The sequence below is a fragment of the Caretta caretta genome, chromosome 6 (assembly GCF_965140235.1).
Source record: "Caretta caretta isolate rCarCar2 chromosome 6, rCarCar1.hap1, whole genome shotgun sequence".
Classification (NCBI taxonomy): Eukaryota; Metazoa; Chordata; order Testudines; family Cheloniidae; genus Caretta; species Caretta caretta.
Genome location: NC_134211.1, coordinates 86,671,657 through 86,687,577, shown reverse-complemented (window position 1 = coordinate 86,687,577; position 15,921 = coordinate 86,671,657). Strand labels below are relative to the sequence as shown.

The window sequence follows — 15,921 nt, the reverse complement described above, 5'->3', positions numbered from 1 at the left end:
TAAGAATTTGTACAATCTCTAGGGTTTCCCTCAAGATTAAGACATGAGGGAGTAGGGGAAAAATCTCAAATGTTTTCTATCTAAAATGAGAGAAATTTGGAGAAATATATGTAGAGATTGCAATTGTTATTTTGGTATTAGTCTAATTAAAGGTGGAATTAAGCAAACAGGAGAGGGAATCAGAGAGGGAATGTGAGAGAGTAGATAATTAAAGCTTGGGATGGAAAAATGTGGTCAGCATTAAACAAACAGAGGTGCTGTTAGAGGCCAGGTACGGTAACAGACCTGAAGAGGCACTGCTGCTAAATAAATCAAGTTCAGTCAATCAGCTGCAATGCAGAAATTCATTAATTAAATGACAACGGGGAAATGCTAATAAAAAGGGAAAATAAATACAGCGGAATTTACTAAGCCCTCAAATCTGTGAACATTTCTGTACTTGTTTTCAAAAGGACAACCAAAATGAGTACAGTTAAGCATATGCATGTTTGCAGGATTGGGGCCTGAAACAATTTGCTATGTCTAATTATTTACGTTCTGCTTTTAAAACATTGGTCTCTCCCCTCTTCTCAGAAAAGTTTTAATAGGAGTGCACTGTTGTGAGATTTCATGTTACTAAATATTATTACTTCTTCAAAATATTGTATGATACCTTTACTACTAGTTTGTTGTGAAATATCAAATTATTGTAAAAATAAATGGACAAAGCACATTTTGTGACACATTATTCTCGCTTTTGTACTGTGCTTACTTAATCACTCATTTGCAAAATTCTGTGATCTGTACTGGATCTCCCAGTCATTAGCGTGAATGACTGACATGAAACTAGCCCAGTGTGGGCCCTGATCCAAAGCTCACAGAAGACCACAGGAGTCTTTCCATTAATTTCAGTAGGTTTCAGATTAGCCCTTCTGTTTCTAAATTCCCCAGTCTCCACAAGTCTGACTGAAACCTAGTAAAATGTTAATGAATGGCCCTACAGTGATATATTTATTTTGCATCTATATCTATGATATAGGAATTGATGTCACTGATTAAAAAAGTCAAAAAATAAAAGATTATTCACTTCCTTGGAAACATTCATTATGCAAATACTAAGAGTAGAAATGACAAGAGATCTATTGATTAATAATGAAATAAAATAAAATAATTTAAAAAACTATATTAGAAAAGGTTGAAATGAAGGTTTAATGGGAAACAATAAAACAGCAAGTACTGTAATCTGAATATCTCTATTGTACCTTTTTATTCTTTGCCCTTACAACATCCAATTCTTTTAAAAGGAATGCAATATTCATCTCTTTATCTAGGTCTCCAGTCTCCTTCCAAGAAGTCATGAGGTCAGAGAGCATTCTACCTTGTTTTTCTGTAATACTATGATTTTTAAAAAAAGATTAAAAAAATTCATCAATCAATAGAATAGAAATTCTCTCATTCAGCAAGACATCCACTACCTGCATCTGAAGTTTACAAAACTATCACAGATTTAGGATTTATAAATTAGCCATAGAGCTGGACAATGCTATTTCTCATCTTTTAAACCTACAAGAGCAGCAGTATTTGAAATAATAAATGTATTAAAATGCTAGTATATAAAATAAACTAAGCTAAATAAGCTATGAAGTCTATAAATTGGAAATGCTTAAAGGAAGTAAATATCAAAAATCCTGAGCTTAATCTGGAGTGATAATGTAAGGAAAATATTGGGGGATCAAATTTATGCTCAGGATAAAGTATGTATTCCAAGAGAATGGGTCACTCAACGAAAAGAAATGAAAATATTCAAAATATATTCAAAATGTTCAAAATATTCAAAAGATATGAGACAAAGGAAAACATATTTTTGGAATTCTAGAAATTGATTTTATGTTATTCTGAATATTATATCAGACCACAGGATGTTCCCACTTTATACCACCCTATTCCAAGAGCATTTATTTAGTGATGGAAAGAAGAGAGATAAGGTAGAGTTGAAAAGGTTAATTTTTGGAATACAATGTGGTGAAATTTCCTGCTGAACCTTTATACTACCTATTTTGCTTCTAAGGTCTGATACCAGCTACTGTAGGGAGCTGATAACAAGGGGTGAAATCCTTTCCTGGTTAAAAACTGAATTGGGCACTCTTGCTATACCAATCAGACAAAAATTTAGGCTTCATTAACAGTATACCAATGTCTACAAAATATTGTCTTGTAGTCTACCTTTCTAGGACCCAACTCAAAGTAAGATTTAAAAAATTCCTTTTACTCTGTCACCTGTTATTTCCAGATAACTCAGATCTTAGCTCTAATGCAGAACCAATGTAGACATGTTCATGGATTAGGGGAGAAATTCATGGATTATAAGTAACAGGCACAGAAACCTTAAGTTTTATACAATATAACCTATTACCTTTGACATACCGACTCTGCAACTTTTTTTGTGCACGCTATCTTCAAATACAATACATTTCCCAAAAATAAATAGGAGAAAACCAAGGGTGATCTTTCCCAGACAGCTGAAGACCTAGCAAAATATTTTCAAAAGTGTCTTTGGAGCCGAAATCCCATTTTCAAAAATTTACTTAGACACTACAGTCCCACTGACTTTCAATGAGACTTCCTAAATCAATGGCTCCTGATTGCCTAAGTCACTTTTGGAAATGGGATTCAGGCTCCAAAGTCATGAGGGTGCATTTGAAAATTTAACCCCTAGTAAATAAATCAGAGTTTCTCATAAGTACATACACACATGATTACATGAAGGAGCGTTTTACATTCTAATTATAATAAAAATGCAATATAGATTATCATGGGACTCAAAACAGGTCAAATAAAGAATGGAAAATAATATGGATAAGTCTACTAAAGGCCTTACAGAATATCTGCATTAAGACAATGATTAACATATACAGACCCCAGAAATTTTTATTATATATAAACATGAATAGATCAAGGATGAAACTATGGATCCTATCTCCAGCACACAAAGAAACAAATCTTGGATCCATAGAGCCATGGAGAGATCAGTTGCCCCCAGGAATGTGTTGAGAGGACTATTCATGGAATTCTAGGGTTACCGCAGTTGATTCATCACTTTCTATCAAAGACATCCATATTGAGTAGCATGTTAGCACAATTATGTCAAACAAGGGTAGCTTGCACTGAAGCAAGAGGGAAGCTGTGCAAGTGGTAGGACCAGTTATCAGTTCAACTGGACTCACCAACGTAAGAAGTTGGTATTATGAAGGTGAACACAAGAAGCGTTATTAACACTGGAAAAAGATAAGAGGGAATCTACATGGAAGGCAGAAAGATGTAAACACGTATCAACTTGCCCCTCCTTTCACCTTTGCTACTGACAATTTAGTCACTTGCCCAACTCACATCTAAGAGTTGCATTTGACCCTTTCACTTCTCTCCTCTCACACCCCAGTATTCACCACTTCTAAAACCATCCTTTCTTTTCAATCCCCATTGCTAATACCCTGGCTCACACACCCTGCCTCTCTCTGACCTGAACTATAATACAACCACCTAATCCCCAGCCTCCCTGATCTTCCCATCTTCAATCTATCCACAATTCTGTAGCCACGTTATAATCTCTCTCTCACTCCACAGACCATTCCTCCCTCTCCCATAGCCCCCTAGATTCCTTCTGTGGGTGCTTTCTCCAAAGTGTTATAAATCCTCATCCTCACTTATAAGGCTTTGCCTACATCTCACCTCCTATCTGCCTTTGTTCCCCCAACTCACACCAGGTGGTCTGCCCACTCCTCACCCATCATTGCTCCCTTGGTTACTCCTCTTCCTACACTTGTCTTAATTCCCATAAACTCAACTAACTCGTGAATGAAAGCCCCTCTTCCAGTGCACCCAACAACAGCCTCATTCTCTTCCTTCAAGCCCTCTCTCCAAGACCCATTTCTTTTGCCTTGGTTTTCGTAAGTGGCCTACACTGCTGAGCTCTCTCTCCTGCTGCCCAGCCCAATACTCAATTGTAATTAGTGTCAGAACTTCATTTCATTAGTGTCAGAACTTCATTACCAGCAGGACAGTGGGGTGGGAGAAGGTATTGTTTCATATTCTCTGTGTATATATAAAGTCTGCTGCAGTTTCCACGGTATGCATCCGATGAAGTGAGCTGTAGCTCACGAAGGCTCATGCTCAAATAAATTGGTTAGTCTCTAAGGTGCCACAAGTACTCCTTTTCTTTTTGAGAACTTCATTTGTGACATAAAGAGACTTTGTTTTAACCATTGCCCCTCATTTTGCTACCCCTCCTTTTCTACAGTTAGCTTCATTTTCAATGTTTGTCTGATGCAGATTTTACCTTCTTTGGGGCAGTGACCATGCCTTGTTTAAATTTCAGTAGTGTTTTGTGCAGGTTTATTATAGCCCTAGGTAAATATTTATCAGCACCACAATAGCTTTGGATTAGTGCTAGAGGAGAAACAGCTGAAAGGAGTAGGAGACACACTGGATTCCAGGAGACATGGCCTAGGGGTGGGAGAGCATGGTGACCATTTTTATGAATCCAACACATAAGCAGCCTTACACTCATTCCAAATTACACAGAAATGCTCCATATTTTTGGAATTTTCAAAGCCTAAGGGAGTTAGGCACCCAAATACCATTGAATTTTAATGCAACCTGGGCAGCTATCTCCCTTCATCGCCTTTGAAAATTTTACCCATAATAGTGAAATATTCTCAATCCAGGAAAAATATATAAAAGAAGCTTGTATTTACCTTGATTCTTCAGCAGTACAAGGGGCAATAACATGATCTAGACACACATTCTGGGTGCTAGCACTCTGAACACTGAGTGAGGTGGCTGTTGGCAAATCTGACAGCTTCATTGCTTCAACATTGCCTTGGATGACTAATTCATGTTGTGGTCGTAGGCTTCTTGAAGAACTTGGATAAAGCTGAAATTTCGGACAAAAGTCTTCTCTTTGCTGTTCCAGACTACAGATTTCTATTTGAAGATAAAAATTAACAAAAAGTTGTCCTTGAACTGCCTTTTAAATTGAAGGAACGCATACACTTAAAATAATTTATGAAGTTTTAAAACCCACCCACACTTTTCTTTGTAACAGAAGGAGGAAACATACCAATTTAGATCCACTGCTCCCTCATCATCCTACTGATGAAAGGAGAGGAGTGTATCCAAAGCACTGACTCAGGAGATCAGTCCATATTCAGGAGTTACTGATTTTTACTGGATATTTCACATGCAAGTCAAAAATTGCTTCCCATTTCCTGATTTCTCTTCCCTCTCAATTACTTATTAACAGGATAGATCATTGGTCCTGACAGATGACCTGCAATAGCCAGGGTAAGCCTGTATTACAGCCCGTTATGAGCCTGATTTTCATTTACACTAAGGCCTCTTGACTTCAAAGCTTATGTTAATTTTCCTCTTAGCTCCCAAAGCACCTGGCTCCACTCAGCTCTCCAGCTTCTATAGAAATATGATACTCCAGCATGTGCTATGATAGTTTTGCCACCACAATTTGTGGAAGTCTGCTGGAATATGCAGCCAGTGCATGTCAGTGCATCATTCACCCAGAGAGTGTAATAATATTTGCAAATCTTCAGAAGCAGGTATACTCTGAGCTATCTGTTTTATGTAGATTAAATAGAGACTACTAAGAGTTCTATTTCTAAAACTTCTTGAGGAGGGTTTTTGTTTTGTGTCACTGTTTATTAAGATTACTTTTATTCTATACATACTGTACTTTGATCAGACTCATTATTTCCCCTCAAAACAGATACAAGAAAAAACTGTCTATGCCCTGTTACTGTTCTATGAATAGCCTTAAAATAGCCATTAAACAAACCCAGGATACTGTACTGCATATAAAACTGAGAAGCAGAGACTTTAATCCAAGAATACTCAAAGTAATTCCCTAAAATCTGTTGAAATTGTGGGACTCTTTCTTTCCTGAGGGAGGAATAGCAATGACACACGGTCACTTGCTGCAAACTCTGCCTCAGCACTGGGGTTGAAGCTTGCTCCCTCAGGTTAGGCTATTGCAGCACTATTACGGAACTTACGCAGGACAGGCAGGACTCCTGAATCAGGTATGCACTAGTGCTCATTGTCCCACGCACCCCTGGTTTCTGACTGGCCGTTCATTGAAACTGCTGCTGGATTTATGAGCTATTGGGGGAAAGTGGTTCAGCCTCTTTCTCCCTGCTACAATACATAGCAAAGGAAGACCTCGCTATAATGAACAAGGCAGAGCAGAAACACTGAATACAGATCTTGCCCCCACTAGGGTGTGGGACATTCTGGGTATATTCAGTCACTATTAGCTAGAGAACTAAGGTAATGGGAGTTTTTATTGCCTTTAAACCCTTGTTGTGGGGGGCGGGGTGGAATCCCTTTTGGTTGTGTAACCACTAAAGGGAGTTCTCCTTGAACTACCTTTAATTGCTTCCCTATCTACCAAAGTACACATTGACAAATCTTGTCTGCAAATGCATTGTCTCCTCCACTTCTCCCACTTTAGATACCCTTTGCTTTGCATACAAAGTAATACAAACCACCCCCCTGCACATTATAGGATGGGTGCTGCATTACTGAAATTCGTACTTGCTCTCAATAGTTTGGTTCAATCTCAGGTAATTATTTTCTTTCTGTATTCTAGCAGTAAACTCCATAACTAGTATTTATTTGAAGCACCTCAGGCAGGGATGGATTAGTGACTGCAATGAACTCTCCAACCACCACACACCTACTATTTATTATTTGTATTACCTTTGGGCCTCGAAGCCTTAGTCATGGATCAGGACTCCCTAGGAACTGTACAAACACAGGACAAAAAGATGGTTCCTGCCCTAAAATACTTATCATCCAAGTATATAACAAGCTAATCAGCCTTTGTAGTTACACTGGGACAGATCAAAATTTCAAGAGATCTCAGCTCTCATACTCCAGGGCATAAGGTGATCGATAGCAGAGGTTTTCCTTTTCCTATTTTTCACATCTGCAGCTTTTAAACCTCATCAATGGATGTACTGAGTTCTTGCAGGAGGGTGAGCTGAACTGTACTGTTTAGGGCACTAGTAGGGTGGTGCTCTCTGATTCCCAATCTAGGTGTGGTTAGGACTTGGAAATCTATGTCTCCTTTGAGTCATCAGCAAAGCCAGTCATCATTGCAATGGATTCAAATTTGCATGGGACATTTCAATTAGCTGGTCTTAGGGCCTGTAATTGATCTGGCTTGAGGGATGCTTATGGGACCTGGTCCTTCCTTGCTGGTTTTATAAGACAGAGAGGAAAGGTGGCAGCCTCCCCCTCTCAGAATTGGAAGGACTATCTGTCATGGGGCATTAAGGGTGAAGTTGTTGCTTGTTCAATAAAGCTGCATCCTTTCTTTGCCAAGGCACTACAACTATGTCATTGTCCTCATTTGAGCGCGTCTGGACCAGAGTGCTTTGAGGAAAATTTTGTAAATGCAGTCAGGTTTACTGTGTATTGTGACTTTTATCAATTTCAGAAATATTTTATTCACCAAATAAGCATGACCATTTGTCCTAGCTACAGAACCACCTTCAACTCCCTAACTAATAATTTAAACCCTGGGGCTGATGCAAGATGATAACTTGGCTTATTGCTAAATTATGCAACAATATGGATCATTGCCCACCTTGGGTGTGTTGCTTCATGCCTCCTGTGAATCCTAAGGTGTGCATTAATCAGTACTAGTGCACAGACACAACAGACACTGAAAGTATATGTATAATCAGGCTGCATGAAGAGTGCCACGGATGGGACTCGCAGCATCTTTTTAGACATTCTGGAATATATTTTCATTGAAGTGGTACCACAACATGGATTTTGACTCTTCTCGCATGGGCCAACCAACCTTTTTTCTATATAAATTCCATATTAATATTTCACGGCAAAGGTGAAACCAAACAGCTGATCATCAATTTATCTTGAATGAATTGCTCATTCATGTTGAGGGAAAGGGGGTCAAATGTTAAGAAGGGATATAAAGACACTATAATTGAAGCTGGCAGGTCTGTGGGGTGGAGAAAGTTAAAGGGGAATTGGTTTGTGTTGAGAATAAGGTGGAGGGAAATTTAGCATGTTTAACTTGGGAGTGATGGAGGATGAAACAAGTAGTAAAAAACCAAAAAATATGAGCCTACCATATAAATGCATCCTTCCCCCTAGTCCTCCTCTGTCTTTGTCTTTTTAAATTGTACGCTCTTTGAGGAAAGGACCATGACTTCCTCTGTGCATGGAAAACACCTAGCAGTTTTTGAGCACTGCCGCAGTCTAAGCTACAGCAGTCATTACTATTTCTATCATCACTGAAATGTCAGAGGCATTGGGCTGGGGAAGCAGACTACTGGAGAATCCTGTAGCTACACAGACAATAAAGGAAAAGGGGAGATATGCTGGTTTAAAACTGGTGATGCATAGCTCTCTGGGACTTCCCAACACTCCACTTGTTATACTCAGCTAATCAGCACTTAGTTTGTCAGGAAATATCTGGGGACTTACATATATGTAAAGGGAAAGGAAAGAACTGAGCAGGCAGTAGGGTAGGTAAGATAGGAGTTATCTGCAGAGGACAGAGATGGCCAAGAGGGATGGAAATTAGACAAAGGAAGGAAGAGGGAAGACAGAGAGAAAGACAAAGAGCAATATACATTCTGGAAAATGAACTAAGCTTTTTTTGGAAAGCAGATTACTAAATTACAAGCTCATGGGCCCATGCTGTCATTGTTAAAGGGACACTCAGGTTGAAAATCATATTAAAAACCCCATACTTTAAATAAAACCCAAATTTCCATACTTATGGTATCAACAGCAAGCTTAGATGATTAAAAAAAGAACGGTAACAAAATCTATATTAACTTTTCATTATTTATTCTGTTTATGTCTGTAGGCCGACATAGCTATGTCACTCAGCAATGTGAAAAATCCACGCCTCCGAGCAACGCAGCAATGCTGACCTAGACCCCACTGTAGATGGAGCTAGGCTGATGGAAGAATGCTTCCAGTGACCTAGCTACTGTCGCCCAGGAAAACCCCTTCCATGAGTGCAAGCTGTGTCTATGCTATGGCAGAACTATAACACCATATAGTCCCCATAGTAAAGAAATACCCCCAATCTGTTTCTAGTTTGCATACGATGTTTGGGACATTGAGCAAATGTTCATTTGTTTAAAAAGAAATATAAAATCTATTCCCACCGAATATTAAAAAAAAGAAAGAAACCTTTATAGCGGTATTACAAATACTTATTCCACCACCACTGACCACAATACACATATCTGGTCAAATTTGAAAATCCAGATATTTATGTCAAACCATAGACAACCAATCTATACAATGTCCAGGTGCTAATATCAGGCAACAAACTATCACCTAAAAGCTTCATTGCAACCCTTCCCTCTCATTTTTGACGCAGTGATTGATCTTGTTACTTTATTATTGATTTGTCAAAAAAGTCCAAACCAAGTTTAACTTTCGTGGAGTGGTGGAAAATAAATTTCTAAAAATTTCCCGTGACCTGCAACAATCCAGATGTTTCTGCTTCAAAAATTCCACCAGTGCTGTACGTTTGGGTTGAAACAAGATGTTTGTTCTGACAAGACTATTACCATCATTATCTTCAAGCAATATCAGCTGAACCATTTCAGCTGAAAATAGACTAAAGTGTTTGTGATGTGTCATTCCATATTCTTTATGAAAATACAGTTATGATATGAATATGACATAACTGAGATATATTTTGTGCAAGATGGCTCATGTATCATCGGAAAGGTTATGATTTGCTGAATGTTATTATCCAATTTGTATGCCTGTATCAGTTCTGTATCTGAAGTTAGGAATATTGAATATGTATCTGTATTTGTAGCTGTATTTCTACTATGCTACTTTGGGTGACGCCCACTACTAAGAACTTCAGGTATAACAATGAAAAAGCCTGACAGTGCTGATGGCCCATCAGCAAGAGACAATTGACTGTAAAAGAGTTTAGTGTTCCTGTGAACGTGTGGTTCAGCCTGTGAAGAATGACTACAGGGGCCCTACAGAGGAATGTGACCATGTCACCTGATACTGGAACCCATCTTGAATTCTGTACTTTTCCATGAGAAGTTGGGTGGGGGGAGTTAAACTAGGAAACAAAGGACTCCCGCCTTATGCAAATCCTATTTAAGGGTGGGGAGTGAGGTAATCAAGGTCCTCAGTTCTCCCCTGCTACCCCACCCAAGATGACTGCTGGAAACAACTAAGACTGAACTGGGGGAAAGAGCTGGAAGGGCATCTGGCCTGTTAAGAAGATTATTAGAACCACATTTAGGGTGAGAGTTTACATGTAATCAGTTTCTTTAATGTATTAAGCTTAGTTTGCATGCTCTGTTTTATTTTCTTAGTAATCTGCCTTGTTCTGTCTGCTACCTCCTTAACTACCTAAAATACACTTGTTATAGTTAATACATTTATTTCTGGTTTATATAATATATAATAGTTTATGTGATTTCTAACTGGGGGGGGGGGGGCGAGAAGTTGTGTATACCCTCCTCCACATTGAGGGAGGGGGTGAATTTTATAATATATCTTTGGGTCTGTACTCCAAGGGAGATGGACATCTCGGGGCTGGAGAAAGTCCCTTAAACTGAGTCTTCCCAGAGCTGATCTGCAGTGGGGTGTGGCCCTGCCTGTATGTGTTAGAGGAGGTTTTAAGACCTTGGCTCAGCAAGACAGGTTAAAGGGGGCCCATGCCGGCAGAACAGGTAGACTCCGTGATATTTCAGCACATCAGGTGGCTTCCCAAGGGGTCCAACCCACCACAATGTTATCTTAAATTCATAACATCTAATGCAATTTGACTGTACATTATTGCACTTCTACTAATCAATATATTAAGTCTTATGGAAAAGACAATACTTCAGCTTGAATCTTGTAACTAACCCATTTTTAATAGATGCAAAAGAAACCAGTACCATGGCTGGGTAACTTAAGGATCAGAAAGGAATGAATCAGCATTTTTTGTCAAGGCCAACATATACACATATTACCTCTGAAACGTCTACCAAACAGAATGTCTGCAAGAGAACCAGATTGCTAAACAGCTCACCCCCTTCCTGAATAGAGGTCCTATATCCTGAAAAAGAGGGCAAAGCTCATATAAAAGGGTTTTACTTGAATAAACATGCAGTGAAACAAAATGACACTGAGGGAAGGAATCTACTTCCGTTGCTTGGTGTAGGTGGGGAGGGGCGGGGTTTGTTTGGGCTGTATGCAAGGATCTACATATGCGTGCTTTCTCCTCCCTCATTCCCATTGGGGTCATCACAAGCGCAGTATGTATGAGGTTGCAAAGTACCTTGGCAAAGAGCTTCTACTACTTTTTGATGTCCTCTACTCAGTTGACATGCCTCTTTCTCAGTACTGTTGTCCTTTATGTGTGTGCAAACCAGAAGTCTTCAAGATTCAGCCCAAATAAATTAGTGAGAAGATGGAGAAGGACTTGGGAAATTCAGTGCAAGTAGATAATGAAAGTAATTCCAACTTCTGTTTGGCAAAATTGTAACAGCTGGCTCAAGCATTTAATACAGAATATTGCTACAGGATCAACACCTCCCATTTTCAAAATAAAAGCCACAGGTTACCTCAGCCTAGGGGTTTTAGCATAGACTGGCCTAAGTTGATCGTTTTATTGACCTAATAGTCATAGTATTGAGTGTCTAAACTTGGCATTTGTCTAGGAGCACCAGGCTATTATCCTGCAACTGTCCTTCATTGACACTCTCTTTTAATTTGGCCCTATTACGTATTTTCCTTGTGTCGGGACTACTAAAAAAATATGCTTTTTACTAGGACTCCATACGAGGCCTAATAGCATCACCTGTGCAGAGTTCAGAGCAGCTCCATGGGGAGGCTGGGATCTGCAGCCACAGAAGTTTAGGGACATCTGGGGGCTCGTATCACATTCAATGTGTCACTTAATTGAATCCCTTCCCTTTCCTGTAACTCCATCTAGACTGACTTCCACAGATGACAGCCAGGCCCTTGAGAATTACATCAGAGAAAGTGCTGCACAGGTGCAGTATATCCCAGTTCCCTCATCTGTCCCTAATTGTCAGCCCGGTAAAGACTGAACAGGCCACAAGGCCTGAAGACAGTCACCTGGTTCACAACTGGTGCTAGTCAGGGAGAAGAGACCCCTATTAGCTGAAGACCCTAAAATCCCCGGCAATTGACTGGGACAGGCGAGGGTCTCTTAAAGAATTCCTCCAAACACAATGCAAGGCAGATTTAGTGTGTTGTTTGTTTTTCTTTTGCAAACACACACGTTTAAGAAGCTGTAGGTTGATGGCCTGTCATCTCTGCCCATGGAGGATTCAGTGCCACACCTACGGTCTTTATTCAAGCATAGTTTTATTCTCCAAAAATACAATTTAGGCAAAACCTTGAAACAGATACAAGATTTTTCCTCTTTATCCCTCTTAGTCCATCTTGCTTCAGAGTTGACCATAGTCTCCCTCTTGTTGTTCCTCATTCCTCCTCAAAGCCATCTGCTTAGGAGTTGCCCTTCTCCAGGGCTTGTCAGAGGAGCCAGCTCCTCTACTAACTGAGCTCTATCTCACTCTTTTTAGATTCCTCATTCCTCTGACTCCTTCCCAGCTGGGTCAATAATTGAACAGGGTCATTTGATCTTTAGCCCATCAGGATCAGCTGGGAGGATCACAAGTGAGGCTGGCCCTGACTCCCCTGAAAGAGCTAGTCACTCTGTGACAGGGACCCATTAATAATAATACCACTTAGCTCTTCTATAGATAGCACTTTTCATCAGTAGAAATCAAAGCTCTTGCATTAAAGAAGGTCAGTCTCATCCCGATTTCCAGATGTGGTAACTGGGGCACAAATACAGGAAGTGAGACTTGCCCAAAGTCACCCACACGCCAGTGGCAGAAACGGGCATAGAACCCAGGTCTTTTGAATTCCACTCCAGTGCTCTGTCCACTACCTCATTTTTGGCCCTTCTCCTTGCCCCCTTCTATTCTGGTGACATTTAGAGATTACTCCCACAGTTTCTCTTTTCTTTTTCATTGGCTTCATTAGGACCTTAAGAGACACAACAAAATGGAGTCAAAGAATAATGATTTTTTTTTAAACAGTGAACATGGAATAATGGTTCCCTATCAAGAAATAAAGAGGAAATTCAAATAATTATAGTGGTATTCTTCCAAAACTCAGGATGGCCATAACTTTCATGAACATGCCAGATCACAATATGATCTGTCACAAAAAACCCAAGAGGCACGTTTACAAACTTTTTATAATTTTTAATGGTTTGTGTAAAAATAATTATCCTCTTAATTAAAATGAAATTGTAATTCTCAAACATATAACTTTTCAACTACCAAAACTGCTTTGACAGATAGTTGCATTAGTACAGCGCTGCAGTTTAAGGGCTGAGGCTTTTCTGCTTTTGGTTTGCATTTTTAAGAGTCCAAAATGGTGATGAAATGGACAGAAATTTTTGTTAAAACAAGGAAGTTTTTTGCTAATAGTTCACAAAGCAAAACTTGTATAAGTTTTATTCTGAAATATCACTTATTTCACATGATAAAAAAACTTTTAAAATAACTTTTGAAAAAGTCAGATGTCCTTTGTCTTCTAGAATATAGACAAAACTCAAAGTGTAATGGTTCATTTCTTTAAATCTTGATGGAATCTAAAGAGAATACTGAATTCATTCTCTGTAAGTAATTTAAAGAAGGACATCTGTGTTACTTAGAATGCTTCTTTATTTCACCTGTACTTGTTTGGAATCCCGGCAACATCCTTTAGAAAGAAAGAAATTGAGAGAGCTTAAGAACTGTTGGAGTTATTCTGGCAGAATGGCAATTTTTACAATTCTCCAAGGACACTGGTTATTTTAGCTATTATATTTTCTCTCTCTCTTTCTCTCTCATTATTAGCCTTTTACTATCTTTCTTTGCATCCAAAATGCTGAAGTAAATGGGAAGACTTAAATATTTACAAGATTGAGCACGTCTGGTATTCACTGCAGTTAATCATGATGCAAATATTAATAGGTAAATATGACATACTTCCTTTGGCATTCCATTCTCATTTTTCAATTAACATTTAAAAAAAATACTAGCATTTGAGAAGAAAAACGATTTTTGTTGGATTGGTTTCTCTCTTACTCTAAAAGCATTTTTAGATTCTGAACACATCAAAATAGCAGAATCTCTAGTCAGACACTAAGTGGGATTCACTGAAACACAATGTTAGTTCTAATGGATGGATGATTGTGTTTGGTCTTTTGAAACTTTGAAGTATAGGTAAGTCTTGATCACACAAATTAATAAATCCTAAAGCTGGAGTTAACAATAACCATTACACCCAAATTCTGCAGCTTAGCCCAGCCAATTTTTCAAAAGGTCAGGTTGTGAACTGGAGAAGATCAGGGAGGTCCACCGCATAGCTTTGTTGCCAGGCATCTCTCGTCTGGATTGTTGCAGGCATTTATTAGTATTCGTCAGCAGACTCAACAAAGCAAACAAGAAATTCAAGCACGAATAATAAAATGAAATGCTGCTATATAACCCTTTGTCATTCAGCAAATATGGGACTTTTTAGCTACATTGTTCCTAAACCTGGGTTACTACTTTAATTTTTCTCCACAGTGCTGACTGAATGAGTATGCATGTGTGTTAAATGCAGAGCTCCCTTAACAACTGCAGGACTGCCATTTAATCTGTTGGTAGATGGACCATTTCCTGTGGGAACTCTAGCTATGACTTCCAGATCCACCAAATAAATCTCAGATTAAGATTCCAAATGAAACCTGCCTTTGGCAGATAAAAAATGTCAAGATGGATATAAACAGTAAAATTATAAATTATCTAGGTGTTGCACGATGACTTTATGTGCGTTTTTTGTTTACACTTTCCCCGATATCACAACTATACAAGGCATTCATCAAATGTCACACTTTCATAATATTGGAGGCATCATTAAAACTGTTTGGCTAAGGACCTTGAAGTGTTTAAGCAGTAGCTCAAAAGTATATTTGTGCAAAGTAGAAGAATAAATTTACATATCAGCAGCAGCTCATAAGGGATGGGTAAATATTCTGTTTATCTCTCATTGTAATTCAGGTTAGTTTAAATACAGGGTTTCAGGATATCATTACAGCCTATATGGAGTTATTACATAATTTCCAAACACACAGACTGGCAGAGGTTTATTCATGCACCCTAGTATTTATGTTTTCTAGAACAACTGAAAACATAAATGGGATAAAGTAAATCTTCCCATCTCATTTTTCTGCTGTTATTGTGATACCAGAAAATTACAATTTATATATGACCAACTCAATTAGCTAAATCTTGATTATTCACAATTCCCTTTTATCTACAGCAGGGTCATTAAGTACACTGAAAATTATCTGTATTAACCAATATATTCAACGTTCCCCATCACATTTGAATAATTAAAGTTCTATTGTATTTAGAATTCTGAACAAAACAAACACACTACTCTTTAAATGATTTTTCCTTTAAAGATTTCTTTTAATTGTAGGTGTCCACCATAAAAAAAAGAAAGGAAAGGTCACTTTTGGCAATAAAATGCCAATAAAAATCATTCAGAGCAAATGGTCTATTAAAGATGCAGGTGAAATCTCTGACGCTAGTCTCCAATGCACTCCCCAGAGAACAAGGGCTGTTTTTTAATGAAATTTTTTGTTATGTCTTTTCTCATCTTACCTGTGCTAATGCAGGCCTGTTCTGGATTTAAGCTTCATACCAGTTGATAATAAAATACTAGCAATGAAGGTTTCTAAAGAAGGAAACAACCAATTCTTCTTGTACCTGTGATAGTTCTTCTAAAGCTGATTCTGAGGCATAGTATAAAAGATGGCTGTGGTAATAACTGCCACTACCCTGA

At 38.5% G+C, this 15,921-nt stretch overlaps 1 protein-coding gene across 1 annotated transcript in view; it reads right to left on the bottom strand.

Annotated features, from left to right (window-relative positions):
• Positions 1-15,921, bottom strand: part of MIPOL1 (mirror-image polydactyly 1) — a 294,447-nt gene that overhangs the window by 203,542 nt on the left and 74,984 nt on the right. The window contains exons 5-6 of the mRNA XM_048855134.2: positions 4,731-4,959; positions 1,242-1,374 (exon numbers count right to left, since the gene is read on the bottom strand). Coding sequence (XP_048711091.1) covers positions 1,242-1,374; positions 4,731-4,959 — 362 coding nt within the window. The remainder of the gene's footprint in view (positions 1-1,241; positions 1,375-4,730; positions 4,960-15,921) is intronic.